This window comes from Zymoseptoria tritici, chromosome 10 (assembly GCF_000219625.1).
Source record: "Zymoseptoria tritici IPO323 chromosome 10, whole genome shotgun sequence".
Classification (NCBI taxonomy): Eukaryota; Fungi; Ascomycota; class Dothideomycetes; order Mycosphaerellales; family Mycosphaerellaceae; genus Zymoseptoria; species Zymoseptoria tritici.
In genome coordinates, this window is record NC_018209.1 from 38,158 (window position 1) to 53,515 (window position 15,358).

General features: G+C 51.4%; 3 protein-coding genes across 3 annotated transcripts; 1 reads left to right on the top strand and 2 right to left on the bottom strand.

The window, feature by feature from the left end:
• Positions 1-906: 906 nt before the first annotated feature.
• MYCGRDRAFT_87654 (uncharacterized protein) lies at positions 907-2,551 on the top strand (the record flags this gene model as incomplete). Its single annotated transcript, XM_003848694.1, has 6 exons — positions 907-1,009; positions 1,067-1,163; positions 1,213-1,753; positions 1,810-2,058; positions 2,110-2,387; positions 2,446-2,551. The coding sequence occupies 6 exons, from the start codon at positions 907-909 to the stop codon at positions 2,549-2,551; spliced, it is 1,374 nt and encodes a 457-aa protein (XP_003848742.1).
• A 756-nt stretch (positions 2,552-3,307) lies between these two features.
• Positions 3,308-4,013, bottom strand: MYCGRDRAFT_96002 (uncharacterized protein; the record flags this gene model as incomplete). The annotated part of the gene is made up of 4 exons (XM_003849202.1): positions 3,308-3,377; positions 3,468-3,569; positions 3,632-3,777; positions 3,924-4,013. The coding sequence occupies 4 exons, from the start codon at positions 4,011-4,013 to the stop codon at positions 3,308-3,310; spliced, it is 408 nt and encodes a 135-aa protein (XP_003849250.1).
• A 1,781-nt stretch (positions 4,014-5,794) lies between these two features.
• MYCGRDRAFT_96003 (uncharacterized protein) lies at positions 5,795-9,477 on the bottom strand (the record flags this gene model as incomplete). The annotated part of the gene is made up of 3 exons (XM_003849201.1): positions 5,795-7,285; positions 8,194-9,144; positions 9,451-9,477. The coding sequence occupies 3 exons, from the start codon at positions 9,475-9,477 to the stop codon at positions 5,795-5,797; spliced, it is 2,469 nt and encodes an 822-aa protein (XP_003849249.1).
• Between the last annotated feature and the right edge of the window lie 5,881 nt (positions 9,478-15,358).

The following is a 15,358-nucleotide window of genomic DNA, read 5'->3' on the forward strand; positions in this document are numbered from 1 at the left end:
CGAGGTGCTGACTTTGCACCCTCGTCGTCTTCCGTCAACTTCACTTCTCTCCATCACAAGCATATGCCCCCTGCTGAAGACGCATCTAACGATCTTTTCAATACATTCTCGGTATGACAAAGCTCGAATTGACCAGTACAACTCGTAGGAGACTTGCCCTCCAGAACACGATCATCACCCATCACCCGCTGAGCCCACGCCTTCCATGAGAGCTGCCGAGACCTCCACGAGAATAATGCCAACTGCGTAGAAGAACAGCGAGTATCCCACAAACGACGTACGCCGGCGTATATCATCATGCGTAGACCAGCCGAGTCTTTCGACGAAGCAGATCATATGGAGTACGACCATGAGCATAGCGGTAGCAGCACCCACTGCGACGATGAAGTGCGTCTCTTTAAAGAGTTGTACCCACTCTTTGCCTCGGCCAGTCATCGCGATGGTGCCGTCGGCGGTGATTCCGAATAGTAGGAGAGGAAGGACTAGGCAGTGCAACAGGATGAACTCGATGCCTCGCGCATATTTCGCACCAAGCTTGCGACCAGCGGAGACGGTTTGCGATTGGTTATTGACATTCGCCGAGATTCTACGTACATAGCCTTCAATGTGAAGCCGTACGCGCAGCGGATGATGGAAGCCAGCACTGCGACCAAGACGAGCATGTAGACCATGCCGAGTTATACCGGCGCAATCTAGCTTAAACGAGCTTAAAAGGTCTTTGTAGGGGTACATATGCCGCTACGGTAGGGGATCAGATGCCGGTAGGGGTGCATATGCCGCTGAGGTAGGGGATCAGATGCCGATTGTCGGTACTCGACGGAGGTATATGTAACAACATGTACAAAGAACGGCGGATCATCGCGCCGGGTCAGTCATTACGACAACTTTGCTCCAACATCATTCGCAATGGAGTATTACCGCGATACATGGAAGCTCGACAACAAGCCCGAAAAGCGACTCAAAGTCGTCATTGTCGGTGCTGGAATCGCAGGACTCGTAGCCGGCCTGGGTATACAAAGCAGCGCACGAATGACAACTACGACGGAAGCTGATCAACGCGATGCAGGCCTGAAACAATCGGGACATGATGTCGTTGTTCTGGAGCAAGCGCAAGAAATCGCTGAAGTGGGAGCAGGCATCCAGATGGCCCCAAACAATATGAGGTGAGCGGCCTGACGCCAGCTACTACGGAATCATGATTGACAGATTTAGAATCCTCGGACGTCTTGGCGTCCTGCCCGAGGTCGTGAAGTACTGCAATTTCATGGAGAAGAACTCACTTCGTCGCTGGAAGGACAACTCCGAGCTGGGAATTGCACCGCTCATGCCGTCGATTGCGGAATTATACGGCGCCCCTCTCGGAGTTATTCATCGCGGCGATCTTCAGCGAGTGCTTCTCCAGTGTGCAAAGGCCTCAGATGTCGATATCAGGACGGGCCACAAGGTTGTCAGAGTGGACGAGAACTTCGAGGCACGAGTGCAGCTGGTCAGCGGTGAATGGATTGAAGGCGATGTGGTCGTGGCCGCAGACGGCATCAAAAGCTCCGTCCGAGCGCAGATTGCCGCGCATCACAGCTACAAGGACCATTCCACGTCAACAGGTGACTCCGCATATCGGATCATGATTCCCAAGGAGAAGCTGGAGCACGACGAGTACGCACTGAAGCTTCTGAAGGAGAATGTGGGCATGCGATGGATGGGGCCAGGTGGGCACATTATGGCGTATCCAGTGAAGAACAACACAGTGTACAATGTTAGGATATTCCCTCGCAGTCTTGACTAGATTGCTGTCCCACTGACGAGAAGCAGATTGTCTTGTTGCACCCGCAGAAGGAAGACCTCGACTCACACGAAGCAGCATCCTGGACCAGGAAAGGCGACAAGCAAGAAATGCTTGACTTCTACCGAGATTGGTGTCCGGAGGTTCAGAATCTGCTTTCCTACGTACCGGATGGCGATGTGATGGAATGGACATTGAACTCACACAACCCATTGCCATCATGGGTAGAGAATCGTGTGGTATTGATTGGCGACGCAAGCCATCCAATGTTACCTTACGTATGAAGCCTTGTTCTGTTTTACTTCCATTTTGAGCTGACAACTGATCAGGTCGCGCAAGGAGCTGCGCAAGCCATCGAAGACGGCGGAGTCCTGCAGTGCGTACTTACCAAGAGCAGCGCGGACATCCCTCTAGCGCTGGCCGTCTTCCAGTCAGTCCGCAAAGCTCGAGCAGAGGCCGTCCAAGGCTCGGCCGCAGCGACTCGCAAAGCTCTTCATCTTCCTGATGGACCTGAGCAGCAGGAGCGAGACCGGAAGATCATGGATGCTGGCAAGGGAAGCAGCGAGAATCCAGATCTGTGGGCAGACAAGACTTTCCAGGAGTTCATGTAAGCAATCACTGCGAGGTTTCTGCTTAAAGTAATGTCAGAACGCTGACTGCATCAGCTGGGGAACAGATGTAATGCGTGAGACTATTGTGCGATGGCCAGAGCACAAGGCGCGGGCTGAGGGTAGCCATTTGCATAACTTGGTTGCAGTGGCTCATTTATGAGATCAATTGCTAGATAAGTTCTGGCATTAGACTCACCCTACCAGAACCATTAAATACCTGGTACCTGGATCCATTCATTCCCTACCTATAACGACTTTAGTATACAGCTTTTCCTCGCGTCGCTCATGTTGGCCCAAAGGCTCCAGGGGACATCGTGTAAGGAAAGAAACTGGCAGAAGTAAGGAGGTGAGTGGAGAATCTTAATGACAATCCACGAACTTTACTCTCAATACTAAGAATGCCTATGTGCAATCCCACTTGGATCCACACCAACCTGACCAATCGGATGGAAGACCTTTCCAGCAGTTGGACACGTTGCTGGCACGAAAGTTTGGCCGCTCATGAAGGACGGAAAGAAGACGTAAAAGGGTCAAGCGCATAGACGTCGGTCCGCAGAGCCGCGAGAAGAAGAGACGATAATATGGAGCAAGAATAAGTAGCAGACTACGTTTGGCATAGGTAAGTCTTCAGTGAATTATGTTGGTTCTTCAACTTTGACTCTGCCTTGCAAAGCACCCTCGCTGAGACATGCTGCTACAACCACAAGTTATTCTCTCCGAGGAGGGAATAGCTATTTCCCTTCGATATCATCCCAAAAACAAACTCCCGCAGTATTTGTCACTCGCCTCTTGCCGTATGGCCGAACTCCCTCGCTGCTGTGTCCCGTCGTGCCGCTCAGTTGAAGAAATTGTGAAGTGCGAGAAGCAACAAGCAACCCCAAGTGATGATCCCCTTCTGCAGCACCAAGGACATGAATTAGGCGTAGTTTTTGTCGGACTCCACGATGGTGGTGCTCAGGAGGTTGCAGACCGCGACGGCGAAGGGACTGGCGAGTAGGGCGATGAGTGGGACAGCGTGCGGGACGTGAGCGAAAAGGCGGCTGTCGTGGAGCATGTGATGCGCGAATGACACCCACTACAGTTCGAGGCAGATGGTGAAAGCGCAGGCGATGACACCGAAGAAATTCAGTCCGCCCGCCTGGATGCTCTCGTCGGGGTTGAGTGGAAGGGGCAGAATCCTAATTGTCTGTCAGAACGCATGGATGATGGTATTCACACATCAGTAATGGTTGATACTCACTGTGGCACGTTGTACACAACGAGGGAAGCGATGTAGAAGAAGCCGGCGCCCACCAAGCCGATGACCGTGAACCTCGGACCCAATTCACGAGTGAAGGCGAGAAGTTTGTTGAAGAAGTCAATCGTGTTAGTGGTGATGTTGCGCAGCTTGCGAGCAAAGGCTCGTGGATGATCGACGATACTTCCGGCGAGCAAGGCGATGAGGGAGTAGGCGAGTACCACCGTGAGTATGGCGGCAAACATGATGCTCCAAACAGCAATGCCCTGCGGAATGTCAGTTGCATGATGCATACATGGTACTTCTTGACACGACTGACCTCAACTGTATCGTATGTAATTTTGTGTCCAAGTGGATAGTAGTCTTGTTGCTTCTCCATCTTCATGTCGATGGAGCTGGCAGTCGTGGAACTTTGCGCTGGAAAACGCGATGGTTTAGAGTCGTGTCGGGGCCGCTTTTGGGGGCAACGCAGATAGGTTGTGGGAAGAAGATGGAAGAGAAGCGAACAGAAATTGAAGTACCCACTGCGACGGGCAACTGCGGGAGCCCGAGCGGGCCGCTTGGAGCAATCAAGCTGCAGAGGTCGACTTGCTGCAGGTGAATGCATAATTCATCATCACAATCTTCGCCAGGCATTTAAAATCCTAGCAACGTACGAGTGCTAGTGCGAGAGCTAGTTAGCGGATGTCAAGTAAGACCTTGTACAAGTTCTGGAGGTGTACAGGTCTTTATAGGGAATGAGATTAAAGGAGCACGCACGATGCTTGCTCGTCTAAAAGCTGCACTGAATGTCGGCTATAGTCGATTCAGTTCAAGAATGTTCGAGGCCAAGTGTTGAATAGAACAGGTAGTCTAGGCCAGAGAGACAAGCAACAAAGTATGAGCAGCGGAGCTTGGATTCACTTCATTAAGGTTTGGGCGGCCCGTTCCGTACTCTCGTCAACAGGAACGAGACCGCGGCATTGTCCATTCACATACGGCGGACAAGACTGGACAGGTCTGAGATGTGCTGTGCACTACAACGACCAGTCTCTATTCTCAATTATGCTAACCGTTCCTTTGTTGTCCTTTGACAGTCCCGCTTGTCTGGACGCTTTCGGAAGAAGAAAACATATAGCCACGTACTGTACAAGCACGGATGAGGACATGACGAGAATCTATCTCTGACCAGATCAAGTTGATGGTCAAGTGCACGTTGCAAATCTGCTGTGAAGAAGTAACATGCGGCGCCAAGACCCGACGGCTGCCAATCAAAAAGAACACGATTTCTTTTTGGATTTGAGCTCACTTTCTGCCTACGACTACATATACATCAAGCTGATACAGGAATTTATGTATCCATGGTCTCAAAAGCTCACATTGGGCTTCAGTATCATGGTCTCGCCCCCCTGCTTCGTCACCAATTCGGGATCGACATCCTCTAGATCCAGTTTTGCGTCCTCTAGTTGTAACACTCGCATAACGTCTTCGTGTACCACCACTACGACGTCCTATTCACGGGCGATGGCATGACTATCGCTGGTGTGAAACACTGGTGCCGTCAGGAACGTCCTCATGTCCGGACGATCGTTGACTTTCCCAGTAACCACTCCCTCAATCCATTATGAAAGTCCACAGACGATCAGCGACTCTTCTCCGTTCACGGGTTCAAATTGCTCCTAATATCTCATTGTAGACGCCATTGAATGATCGGTTCGAAGTGTAACCATCAGGAACAAGCAGTGCAATGCAGTCACAGCCGCAACGCGGGCGTCTCGTTCGTCTTCGTTGGTCGCATTCATCTCTAAGATTGGACCCGTTGGAGGACGTTGCTCGAGACGAGGCATCATATACTCTATGATCGCGGACAACATCCCGCCGGTGAAGAATGTCGCCCGACGACGTGCCAATGCTCCAGTGACACCACCGAGAGGATTCCATCCGAGGACTGCGTAGATTCGCGCAGATGCCGCGAGGTCACCTCCCGGTGGGTCTTGCATTTGACTTTGAAATTCGATTGACCAACCACCAACGGAAGAGGGGAGGTCCCTGCACCCGGCCAGTGGATCACACGGGCTGATACGCACCAGTATTCGACCGATGGAAGCCTCCAGGTCGAAGGGATATGACTCTCTAACGTCTGGGATGATTGCCAATACCAATTTCTTCATCACCTGGTCCAGCGCTTCACTGTAACGTTCGATCTTGTCGTCCCGTTCGCGCAGTGACTCCTCCAACCGATCTTTCTCGTTGTTGATTTCTCTTTGTCTGCTGTCCTGGCCGCCTCGATGGCATCAATCTCCTGCTTTGATGCAGTTTCTTGGTCTTGTACATCTCGTGTGGCATCTCGCACTTGGGCTCCCAGCTTAGTATTGGCGGTCCTAAGCTCGTTGATCCGCCTTTCAGACGAGACCTTTTCCTGACGAAGCTGGCCTTTGGACTCAGCGAGTTGGCTTCCAACTTTTCCTCTTCGCCTTTCGTGGTACGCAGAGCTCTATGTGTCTGCTCAATTGCGGATCTGCTCTGTTCCAGTTCCATTGCCATCGTGTTGATCTCTCCATCCAGCTCAAGCTTTGTCTGAGCCAGCTGCAAGTATCGTTTTTCTGTCGAATCGAGAGTCGACTGTACATGTTCCGCGCCTCCTTGAAGTCCTTCTATCTCCTCGGTTCTTTGCTCTAGCTCTTTCTCCAGATTGATGACCTTTGCGTTGGCGGCTTCGACGGCGCCCCGTGTTTGAACGAGGTCTGCCTCACATGTTTCCAGTTTTTTCTTCTCCGCTGACAGTTCAGACTCTTTCGCTGGTAGCGATACTACCATGTCCACAGCGACCTTCTCTGCCGACTTGCATTTCTCCTCCTGTCCATCATAGCGTCGTCGTAGTGCCTCCAGCTCAATCCCTTCCGTCTTGCATTCTCTTGCGTAGATGATAGTTCTGACTCTAGTTGGTTCTTTACTACAGCATGCGCTGTCCTCGTCTCCTCTAACCCTTTTCCTCGCTTCTTCATTACCTTCATTTGCCACGCGAGTCGCTTCTTTGCGAGAGGCATCAGCCAGACGTTCACTCGCTTCCGACTCCTCGCTCTTCGCATGGACAGCTTTGGCGGCGATGCGGTTGAATTCGGCTATCTCGGCATCCTTCTTCTTGACAAGTTCTTCGAGCGTGCGACGTGACGTGTCCTGGTCGACACCTCTTGCTTTTGTGAGCTCTGTATTCAGACGCCGCGCTTCACTCGACTCGTCTTCCTTCTTTCGGATGATTTCCCTCGCCTCCGCCAGCTCGCCGTCCTTCACTTCCATCGCTTCATTTTCACTGCGTCTTGCAGCCGTCATCTGCTCCTCAGCCGTGCGCTTTGCGTCGTCCAGCTTCTTGGTCGTGAACTCAACCTTTGCAAGTGCAGCAGTCAACTCTGCTCGTGTCTTGTCGTGAGCATAATGAAGTTCGTCGACTACTCTGAGCTGCGCGTCTGCGAGCTGTTTTGCGCCGAATATCTTGCCATTTGGCACATCCAACATTTGTGCAATGGCCTCGGCGTCGTCGACCGGTGGTCTGTGTACTTTCACATGTCCAGGTCCAGTGTCCAGTCCTTGCGATTCGTCGTCGTGGTACCAAGATGCGGGTCTTTGGAGATTCGCTCGATATTCCCCGATTCGTCGTTGCAGTAATTTCCGGTCTGCTGGCTTTGTATGTTTGCGTTCTGCCCAGAGGTGCTTGATGTGTCCTGCGAGTCAATCCGACTCCGCGAGACCTTTGCGCAGTCCTCTTACGATACCCTATCCGTATCCAGGTCTGTCCATCGGGCGCACGGTTGTGCTCTTTCCACCGACATGCGGTTCACTTTGATCAGTAGGGCACGTGTTCTGCTGGTTACAAAGTTGTCGTTGTGATGAAGTCATTCACCGACGAAGTCGTTCAAGACGAAAGCCCCTCGCGGACCGACGCGACCGACGCGCACTCACATCCTCCCACTCTCACTCTCACCACCCATACTGACGACAACATGGACAAACACACCAAGAGGACACACCACGTCGCGGCTACCGCCAGTGAATTCAACCGCAGCCCCAGTACGACTGCTCGATCTCGTCCCCTCTCAGATCACTTACACATCACAGCGTCTCTCGCGGACATGCTCTCCAGCCGTCTCATTCCCGTCCAACCATGCCCTCCCACTCATCGGCAACTGTGCAGCTTCCCTCCTCCCTGCCAGTCAGAAGTCGCAAGAGGAACGAAGATCTCTACTCCCATTCTATGACCACATTCACTCGTAGTCTGTCCTTGGCGACATTGTGTTCAAACCACTGTCTCTCGGAGTTTCTCTCGGTGCCAAGGTTGCTTCATCCGCTATCGGTGCTCTCGGAGATACCACGATTCCCTTTCAACGTCCATATCACGATGTGATATTCCGTTCGTAGTCCTGCAGTCTATACGTTCTCTGTTCTGCCGCCGGTTCTCGTGGTCTCCTCCCCCATGAATTCGTCTCCTTGCCAGAAACTTATGTACGTGACTCAAAATCGAGTCTGTGGTTGGAACCTTTGAGGCTGTTGTTCCTCGCAGAAGCCACCTGTGAACCACAGGTTGTGCGAACCCCCTTTTGTTCACAGTAGAACTTCAGAGCCCACTTGTTCATGTCTGGGTACTCGGCCTCCAAGTGGGACTCCACTGCATTAGCGATATCGACTAAGCGAATGCCCTCCTCGCGCTCGACTTTGACCTGGAACTCGCTTTCCCATTGCGTAACGAGAGACTGATGCTCTGGGTAAAGGGATCGGACCTCTACCAGAATGGAAACTGGCGCTAGTTGTGTGAGGAGCATCTCAGAGTACATCTTGGGTGCGAACAGACGTCTCGACGTGACGGAGAAGGCCACCAGGTTCCTGGGGAGGCACTCGACGGTCTCTGCTGCAGGATGATGCTTGACGATCGTTGTGCGGCCAATCAGATAGCTATCGGTCGTCTGGACAGATGCAGGCGAAATGAAGGGCGTGAGCATGCCATCAATTCTGTAGTACTCCAAGAGCTCGCTTGTAGTCGATTCCTGCAGACAGCAAATCATACGGCCGTGCTTGTTGTCATGCGAGGTGGCGTAGAAGGATCGACAGACTTTGCGGAATGCGTGCATGTCGTCGTAGTCTGCAATGTGCCGGGCGACTTCTTTGCACAGCTCTGTTGTGTCAAATACCTTCGCGACTGCGGAGTGAGCCGGAGGGATCTTGGAAGTCGAGGCTTCTCCATCTCTTTCTGGGGTGCCGCATGTTTCCCGCTCCGGATGGTCCTCTATCCACAGTTTTGACTTCTGTTGCGAGGCCAAATTGACATTGGCATTTCCATCGTCCATAGCCATGGTCGACGAGCCCGGCTTCAGTGATGAGGCAGCAGGAATTCGTCCTCCGTGAACGCGGTCGGCCAGTGGTATCGGCTGACAATCGATCGTTGGACTGAGACCACCAAGATAACAGAGCTGAGCTTCACCGACGGTGGAACCTTCGTGTGGAGATGGCGTACACATTCCCGCCTTTGCTTCGTTTTGATCGCTAGACTGCGCTGAAGTGGTGGTTGTGGGAATTCCAATGCTTGTGATTCTCTCCTGGTAGGGCGATGTACGCCTGTGGCGAGGTGCTGCTCAGTTTTGATAATGATCTCCGCTTGGTTGGATTGTGGACGTGGTGTTGTGCGAGAGACAGCGACTTCTTGACGAGAGAGGGAGAGTTTGGCGTAGGTCTTGGCGAGATGGAGACAAACGAGCGCGGTTCATCACAACGCCGGCTCTCGATCATCGACAACTTCGAAACGACAACTTCAACCTCTAGCGTCCCTGAAATAAGACAAGCCACTCCATACTCACGGCACGTAGCTCTTCTGGGCTCAACATCATTCCGCCAACCTCGACCACTTGGCTTTCTTTGACCTCGCATCCACTATTTTGCTCACCTCAACTCGCCAACGTCCAGCCTCTTTCACCCGCTCGACTCTCAATATATCAAAATGGCGCACATCACGACAAATTCGACCGATGCCAGAAGAGCAAGTGTTGCCCACAGTGTGTGGATCCGCTTTTGAACTGTTCAGATCAACCAGATACCAACCGAGTACCAGAGAATGAACTCAGCGAGTCCGAAGCCAGGTCGACGGCGAAAAACATCCAGTCGACGTGTTCTCTGGAATCCGGAGCTCCAACTCCTCCCCATCCCATGCCTATGTAATGTCCGTAACCCAAAACCGGTCGTCGGCTCGAAGCATGTCCAGTAGCAGATCCTCCTTGGATGGCATCGGGATGTCGACCAGTATTTTATCGTTAAATCTCTCCCATGGGGTGTGCATCCGGTTTGGTGACGGCTTCGATCTTCGTAAACTCGGAAGTCTGTCGCAAGCGTTCAGGTTCAGGTCAAACTTGTCGTGGAGCTTCAGTTTTCTCAACACTTCCGACAAGCCCTCACACATTTCCACGCCCTCCATCTCTCGCTCCTCAGATCCTCTCTCACTGCTTTGGTGTTTCCTTTTGCAACTCTTCTCATGTCGAGCTAAATTTGTACCCTGTACGCTGTGACAGTATCGGCAGTGTCTCTGAGCTTGTTGTCGGGACATGGCTGGAGGTTAGCGCCGAGAACTCGGACTGGTGACGCCGGAAGATCCCGGAGAGGCGTGATGAAGCAGTGAGGCAGCGGAGCAATGAAGCAGTGAGCCAGGGCCTGTCAGTGAAGCTTTGTGAAGCGGTGAGTCAATGAAGCGTACTTCAGTAAACGAGGTTAAATGAAGCCAGTGATGACACTGAAGCGGGTGACGTAGATGAAGCGAGTGATGCAGATGAAGCGGATGAAGACATTCCGCTTTCGGCAGGAGTGACATGAACTCTTGGTGGAAGTAGAACACTCCATTCTGTCCAGTCTTCCCCTTCTGACCATCGAACACCAGGGCAGTTGCCAATTGCTTCTTCGTTGGCTTCGATATCACATGTTCTGAGCCCGAGGAGTGTGAGCTCTTCAAAACGTTGTCCACTCCTTCTGGTATGCTGCACGTTGCTCCAACTCCAAAGCATGTCCGAGGCCGGTATGCATCGATGTCTGCATGGTCGCGCTCTTTGCAGTCCTGTCCAAGATCCGAATGTCTGCTACCTTCGATTGGCTGGCCGTCAACTCCTGCTGGCCGTCAACTCCTTCAGCGTTGGGTAACGTTCTGCTCGCAAACCGTAGAGATGTGGGATCTATCCGTCGATGATGGCCTGCAGCTTCGAGTGCCGTTCCTTGTCAGGTTCTCCAGAAGCGAAGAAAACCAACAACAACGACGTCGTCGTGCCGAGATTGATCTTTGATATGAACGTATTGAGGTCCGTGGGCAACTCTTTGTACATGTCCTCGAATGTGGGAGACGTCGTAGCAACATTCGCCTTCTTTTTCAGCGATTCCATGACAACGATATTCTCCTGCACGGCGAAAGCCCCGTATTTCATCTTCTGTACCAGGCTTGAGCCCACCTGCTTGTCCAGTTTATCGATTCCGCGCGATGTGAAACATGCAGGGACCTTGCCGTCGTTCGCTCCGTTCTAATTACTAAGAATCATTGTCGAGCAAATGTTTACGGAGTTCTTGGCGGTAGAAACTCCCTGCCCCTTTCTCTGTCGTCTTCTTCTCTCGTAAAGCGGATATTAAGTACTATATAGGGCTCCGTAGGCGGCTCTAGGACCTTTTCGTAGCAAAGCGAGGCGTAAACTAATAAAGCTAAAAGCTATAGAGGTTAAATACTAACGGATTCAAGTCCACCTACTTCCTAGCTAAAGTAGTAGACTTCTCTTTTTCCGACTTAGTAGATAAGTCTAACACTTCTATAATACGCGTAGCGTTTACATTAGGGCAAGGCGCCTAGACGTCCTTAGAGATAAAACCTTTTATTAGATAGAGGTCGTATTAAGAGTAGTAGCTAAACTCGTAGTAGTAGAAGTAATAGTTCTTATCTTAGAAGCGCTTATACTCTATATTAGTAAGGCGTAGTAGGTTCTAATATCTATAGGCTAGGATATACTTATATAGGTTAGTAGCGGTAGTAGTTAAGGTAGACGCGCGCGGACTACTACCTCGTCTTAGACTACGTTCCTTATTACTCTTATTATTATCGGGTTTAGTAGTAGATATAGCCTTAGATCTATAAGGGTAGTCTACTTTAAGATTATTAAAATTAAAATTAATATAGTTGTACTATTCTACGAGCTTCTTAGTAGTCTTAATCCTTAGGCTAATAAGTTACTACCGGAAGTAGAAGTTAAGTTCCTTCTTTAAGGTATCGAGCTTAGAGGTTAGGGTCTAATCTATATAAGAGTAGAGTTTAGGGTAGTAGTTATAGAAATCTATAAAGGACTTAGTATTGCCCTACTTAAGGCGCTCTATTTTAGACCTTACGTACTTAGCGTAATTTAGGTCTATATAGTATATTTTTATCTAGGTAAATAAATACTTAATAGTAGTAAAGTATAGTAATAAGCTCTTAGGTCGTAGTCTATTTAGCTATAACGAAGACTAAGGATCTATATATAGAAGTAGTATCTATAAAACGCGTATAAAGGTAGTATATATAGGACGATAATAATAATAGCGCGATAAGAGAGGTAGACATTAACGCGTATTATATAGTTATATACTTATGTATTAGCTCTTTGTTTATAACGGCTATATATAGAAGTAAAGTATATAGTCGCCCGTAGATAAGATTTATAGCTGCCTATAGCCTCGCCGAACGTTTCGTAGGAGCGGGGAACGCGTAGCTTTGTAAGCAAGGTGTCTAGGACTCGGCGAATCGCTGGATGAACCTAGTAGAGCCACACTCTCCGGCCGACAGGTATTACATTAGCTAAGGGCAGTCTGTGTCCTCTAGAGAATTGCCGATGCCAATTTGACATTTGGTCCAATCTGCGGTCGGATCATGGACTCGTGTTCCATTTCCGACATTATCCTAGGCCTCAACCGAATGCAATTTGAAAGTCCAGGTGGGTGTCTCGAGAGGGCACAGTGTGTTCAGACCAGGAACACCGTTCTGGTCGAGCCGAAGGACACGGTCGGCGCGATCGTGCTGCAGACATTGGTGGAAAATTCTTGACGCAATCTCCTGTGGCAGGCTGTACGGCATGATATCGGGTTCGAGACCGGTCGATGGGCCGGGATTGTCTCGCAGAGTTTATCGATTGTAAGCACAATTTCCGTCTTTTTTTAGCGAGCCTCGAATCGAACGACGTTTTGGGCTGCACTTGAACGACAACGTGGCAAGCTTGTGAGTACTCAAGGAAAGAGAGAGATGGTGAAAGGAAAAGAAGGAAATAAAGGTGAGGTAGATTTCGCGCCAATCGCTAGAATACAGCGGGTCACCACATCGGAGTAGCCACCGTTGAAACCTTGCCTAGGGGCTACGTGGCCTGTAGACAAGGAAGCAGACCAATCGAGTGCTCTGGATCCCTAGCACACCCTCGAACTTGCAAGGAGCGGTGGCTACTCCGATGTGCCAACCTGCTGTAGGGACCTTCCAAAGGCCCGGAGAAGCGGGAATCGGCTTGTGCAAGGAAGGGCCCTTGCTCGACAGTGCAGCAGCGAAATGTCATCTGATTCTCGTTTTCCGGTCTGACCACCAGTGCACGTTCGATTCGTCCTTGTCCGCGCACACTTTCGGAAAAAGGGACAGGCCATCCTCGTATTGCGGACGGACCAAGGGCTCAACAAAGAGTTCGTGACGATCGTCCTTGTCCAACTTTTGCAGACACTGCCATCTCCGTCGCGTCCGTCCTTCGCTGCTCTGTCGATCAGCCGGCGGTGGCCTGCAGAGCGGACCGGATTTCACGACGTTCGCCCTCTCAAGGCTACATTCACAATCTCCATACCCCTCGCAAGCTCATTCGTCGACTTTGCATTCGCCGGGTCCTGCCTCCCAAACTTCGGCTCGTGAGCCCGGGGTAAGCTCGTATTACAGGGGATGCGTACGTTGGGATCCAGAACCTTGACGATGCCGGGAACGAGCAGCTCGTGTATACCGAGGGCAATCGTGCAATCGCACCGCCAGGTCACAGCGCGGGATTGTCTGTCTCTGTCGGGCGGAGGTCACGTCGTCCGACAGTCGACTCACAGCCAGCTGACATTGAGGTTCCGTCAGAGGTCTCTGGCATAAAGTGGACATAAACGCCGTCGTCACCGTTGCAGGCTCAGGGTTACTCGAAGCCCTGATAGCCTATTTCCTGGTACAGTCACCTCGCAGAGCCGGTGGTGATTAACCGCTCTTGGTCGCTATGGCAAGGGCATTGCCATGGGTTTGGTCTTGCCCGTGCGTCGGGAAAACAAGGGAGATACCAGGTTCGGAGGTGCCGTCCGGACGACCTTTCAGCGCTTGCAAGCCTTTTGGCGTGCTCTAGAGCCGTACACCAAGGGCACCTTGCATGAGGCATGGTTCAAGTGGGTCACCATCGCACTGGTTTACTGATTGTACCCGTCCTGGAGGACCTGTAGCTCGAGCACGCGCTTAGATTTCCTGTTTTCATTGGCAAGATATTAATGCTTGCTCTCCAACGAGACCTGATCTCCAGGAAACCCTAACCCTCGTTGCGAGCTCATCCTCTTCCCTAACCGTGTCTCTGCTATACTTAAGAAGTTACCTCGCCCTTCGACCGTTTCTCCGACCTCGTCCTGAAACCATTTCTCCACCAAGCATCTCGAAAGCTCCCCCTTCGACCGTTTCTCCGTTACCTCGCCCTGAAACCGTTTCTCCACCAAGCATCTCGAAAGCAAAATCGAAGTGTGACTCTGTCAACTACAAACAACATCAAACTGCGTAAGTGGACAGACACCTTTCGGCAGCTGCCTCCCTTTCTACTCCAATGCCTCTGGGCTTACACACCCGCCTTAGAGCTATGCACATTATCTGGTCCCTCCTTATCCTGCCTTTCGCCGTCGTCGCAGCGACCGATCCGATTAAATATTGCAGTGGCGCAGTCGAGTGCCAATATACCGGCTATCGCTGCTGCTTCCGTGAATGTGAATTCGGCTGCACGTGCGATTCAAACGATCTCCAGGACCGCTATTGTATTAGCGACGCTGAATGCCAGGGGCGTAATAAGTGCCATAAAGGCTAAGCAGTAAGTGCTACCTGAGAGACTTGAAGCCTGTATACGGGGACTAAAACGTGTCTGTATAGCGAAGTAAGGGCTGTCAGGTTTTTTTTGCGAAGTGGTGCTCGAGGGCATTCTTTCACTCGCTTGTGATTGATGGAATAATGTATGGTAGCACCATAAATTTTTAATTATTTTATTCTTTGCTTCCACTTCATGGCGGCGACACACTGACGGACGGACGCCTCGAACTCTGGTGGACGGCTCGGCCAGTACGATCTGACCGCCACGGGTTGGGACGAAGCTCCTGTCCTCCCTTCCCTCCCTCAACATTCGCAACCCTGGTCCATGGCGAAAGAACGCACCCTTGTCAGCTCCAGAGCGAGCAGTTTCGCGTCGATGCAACCCCGCACGACACCATCTCCCCGATCCCCGGCGGGCGGTCTTCGGCCATGCTTTCAGGCGTTGTTATCCTGGTACCATCTCCTTTTGCCGGTGCCAGGAGCTTCTTTTGCGTGTGCTCGGCTTCTTGCGGTTGATGGCACTCTCTCCGGGTAGAAAGTTCGGCCTTGAAGTCACCAGCATCGTCCTGTTTCTGCATCAAGTCAGACCCGGTCCAAGAGACTGAGACCTGCAAGCTCAGCCAAACTTGGGCAGTCAGCCACTGCGCACAACACCC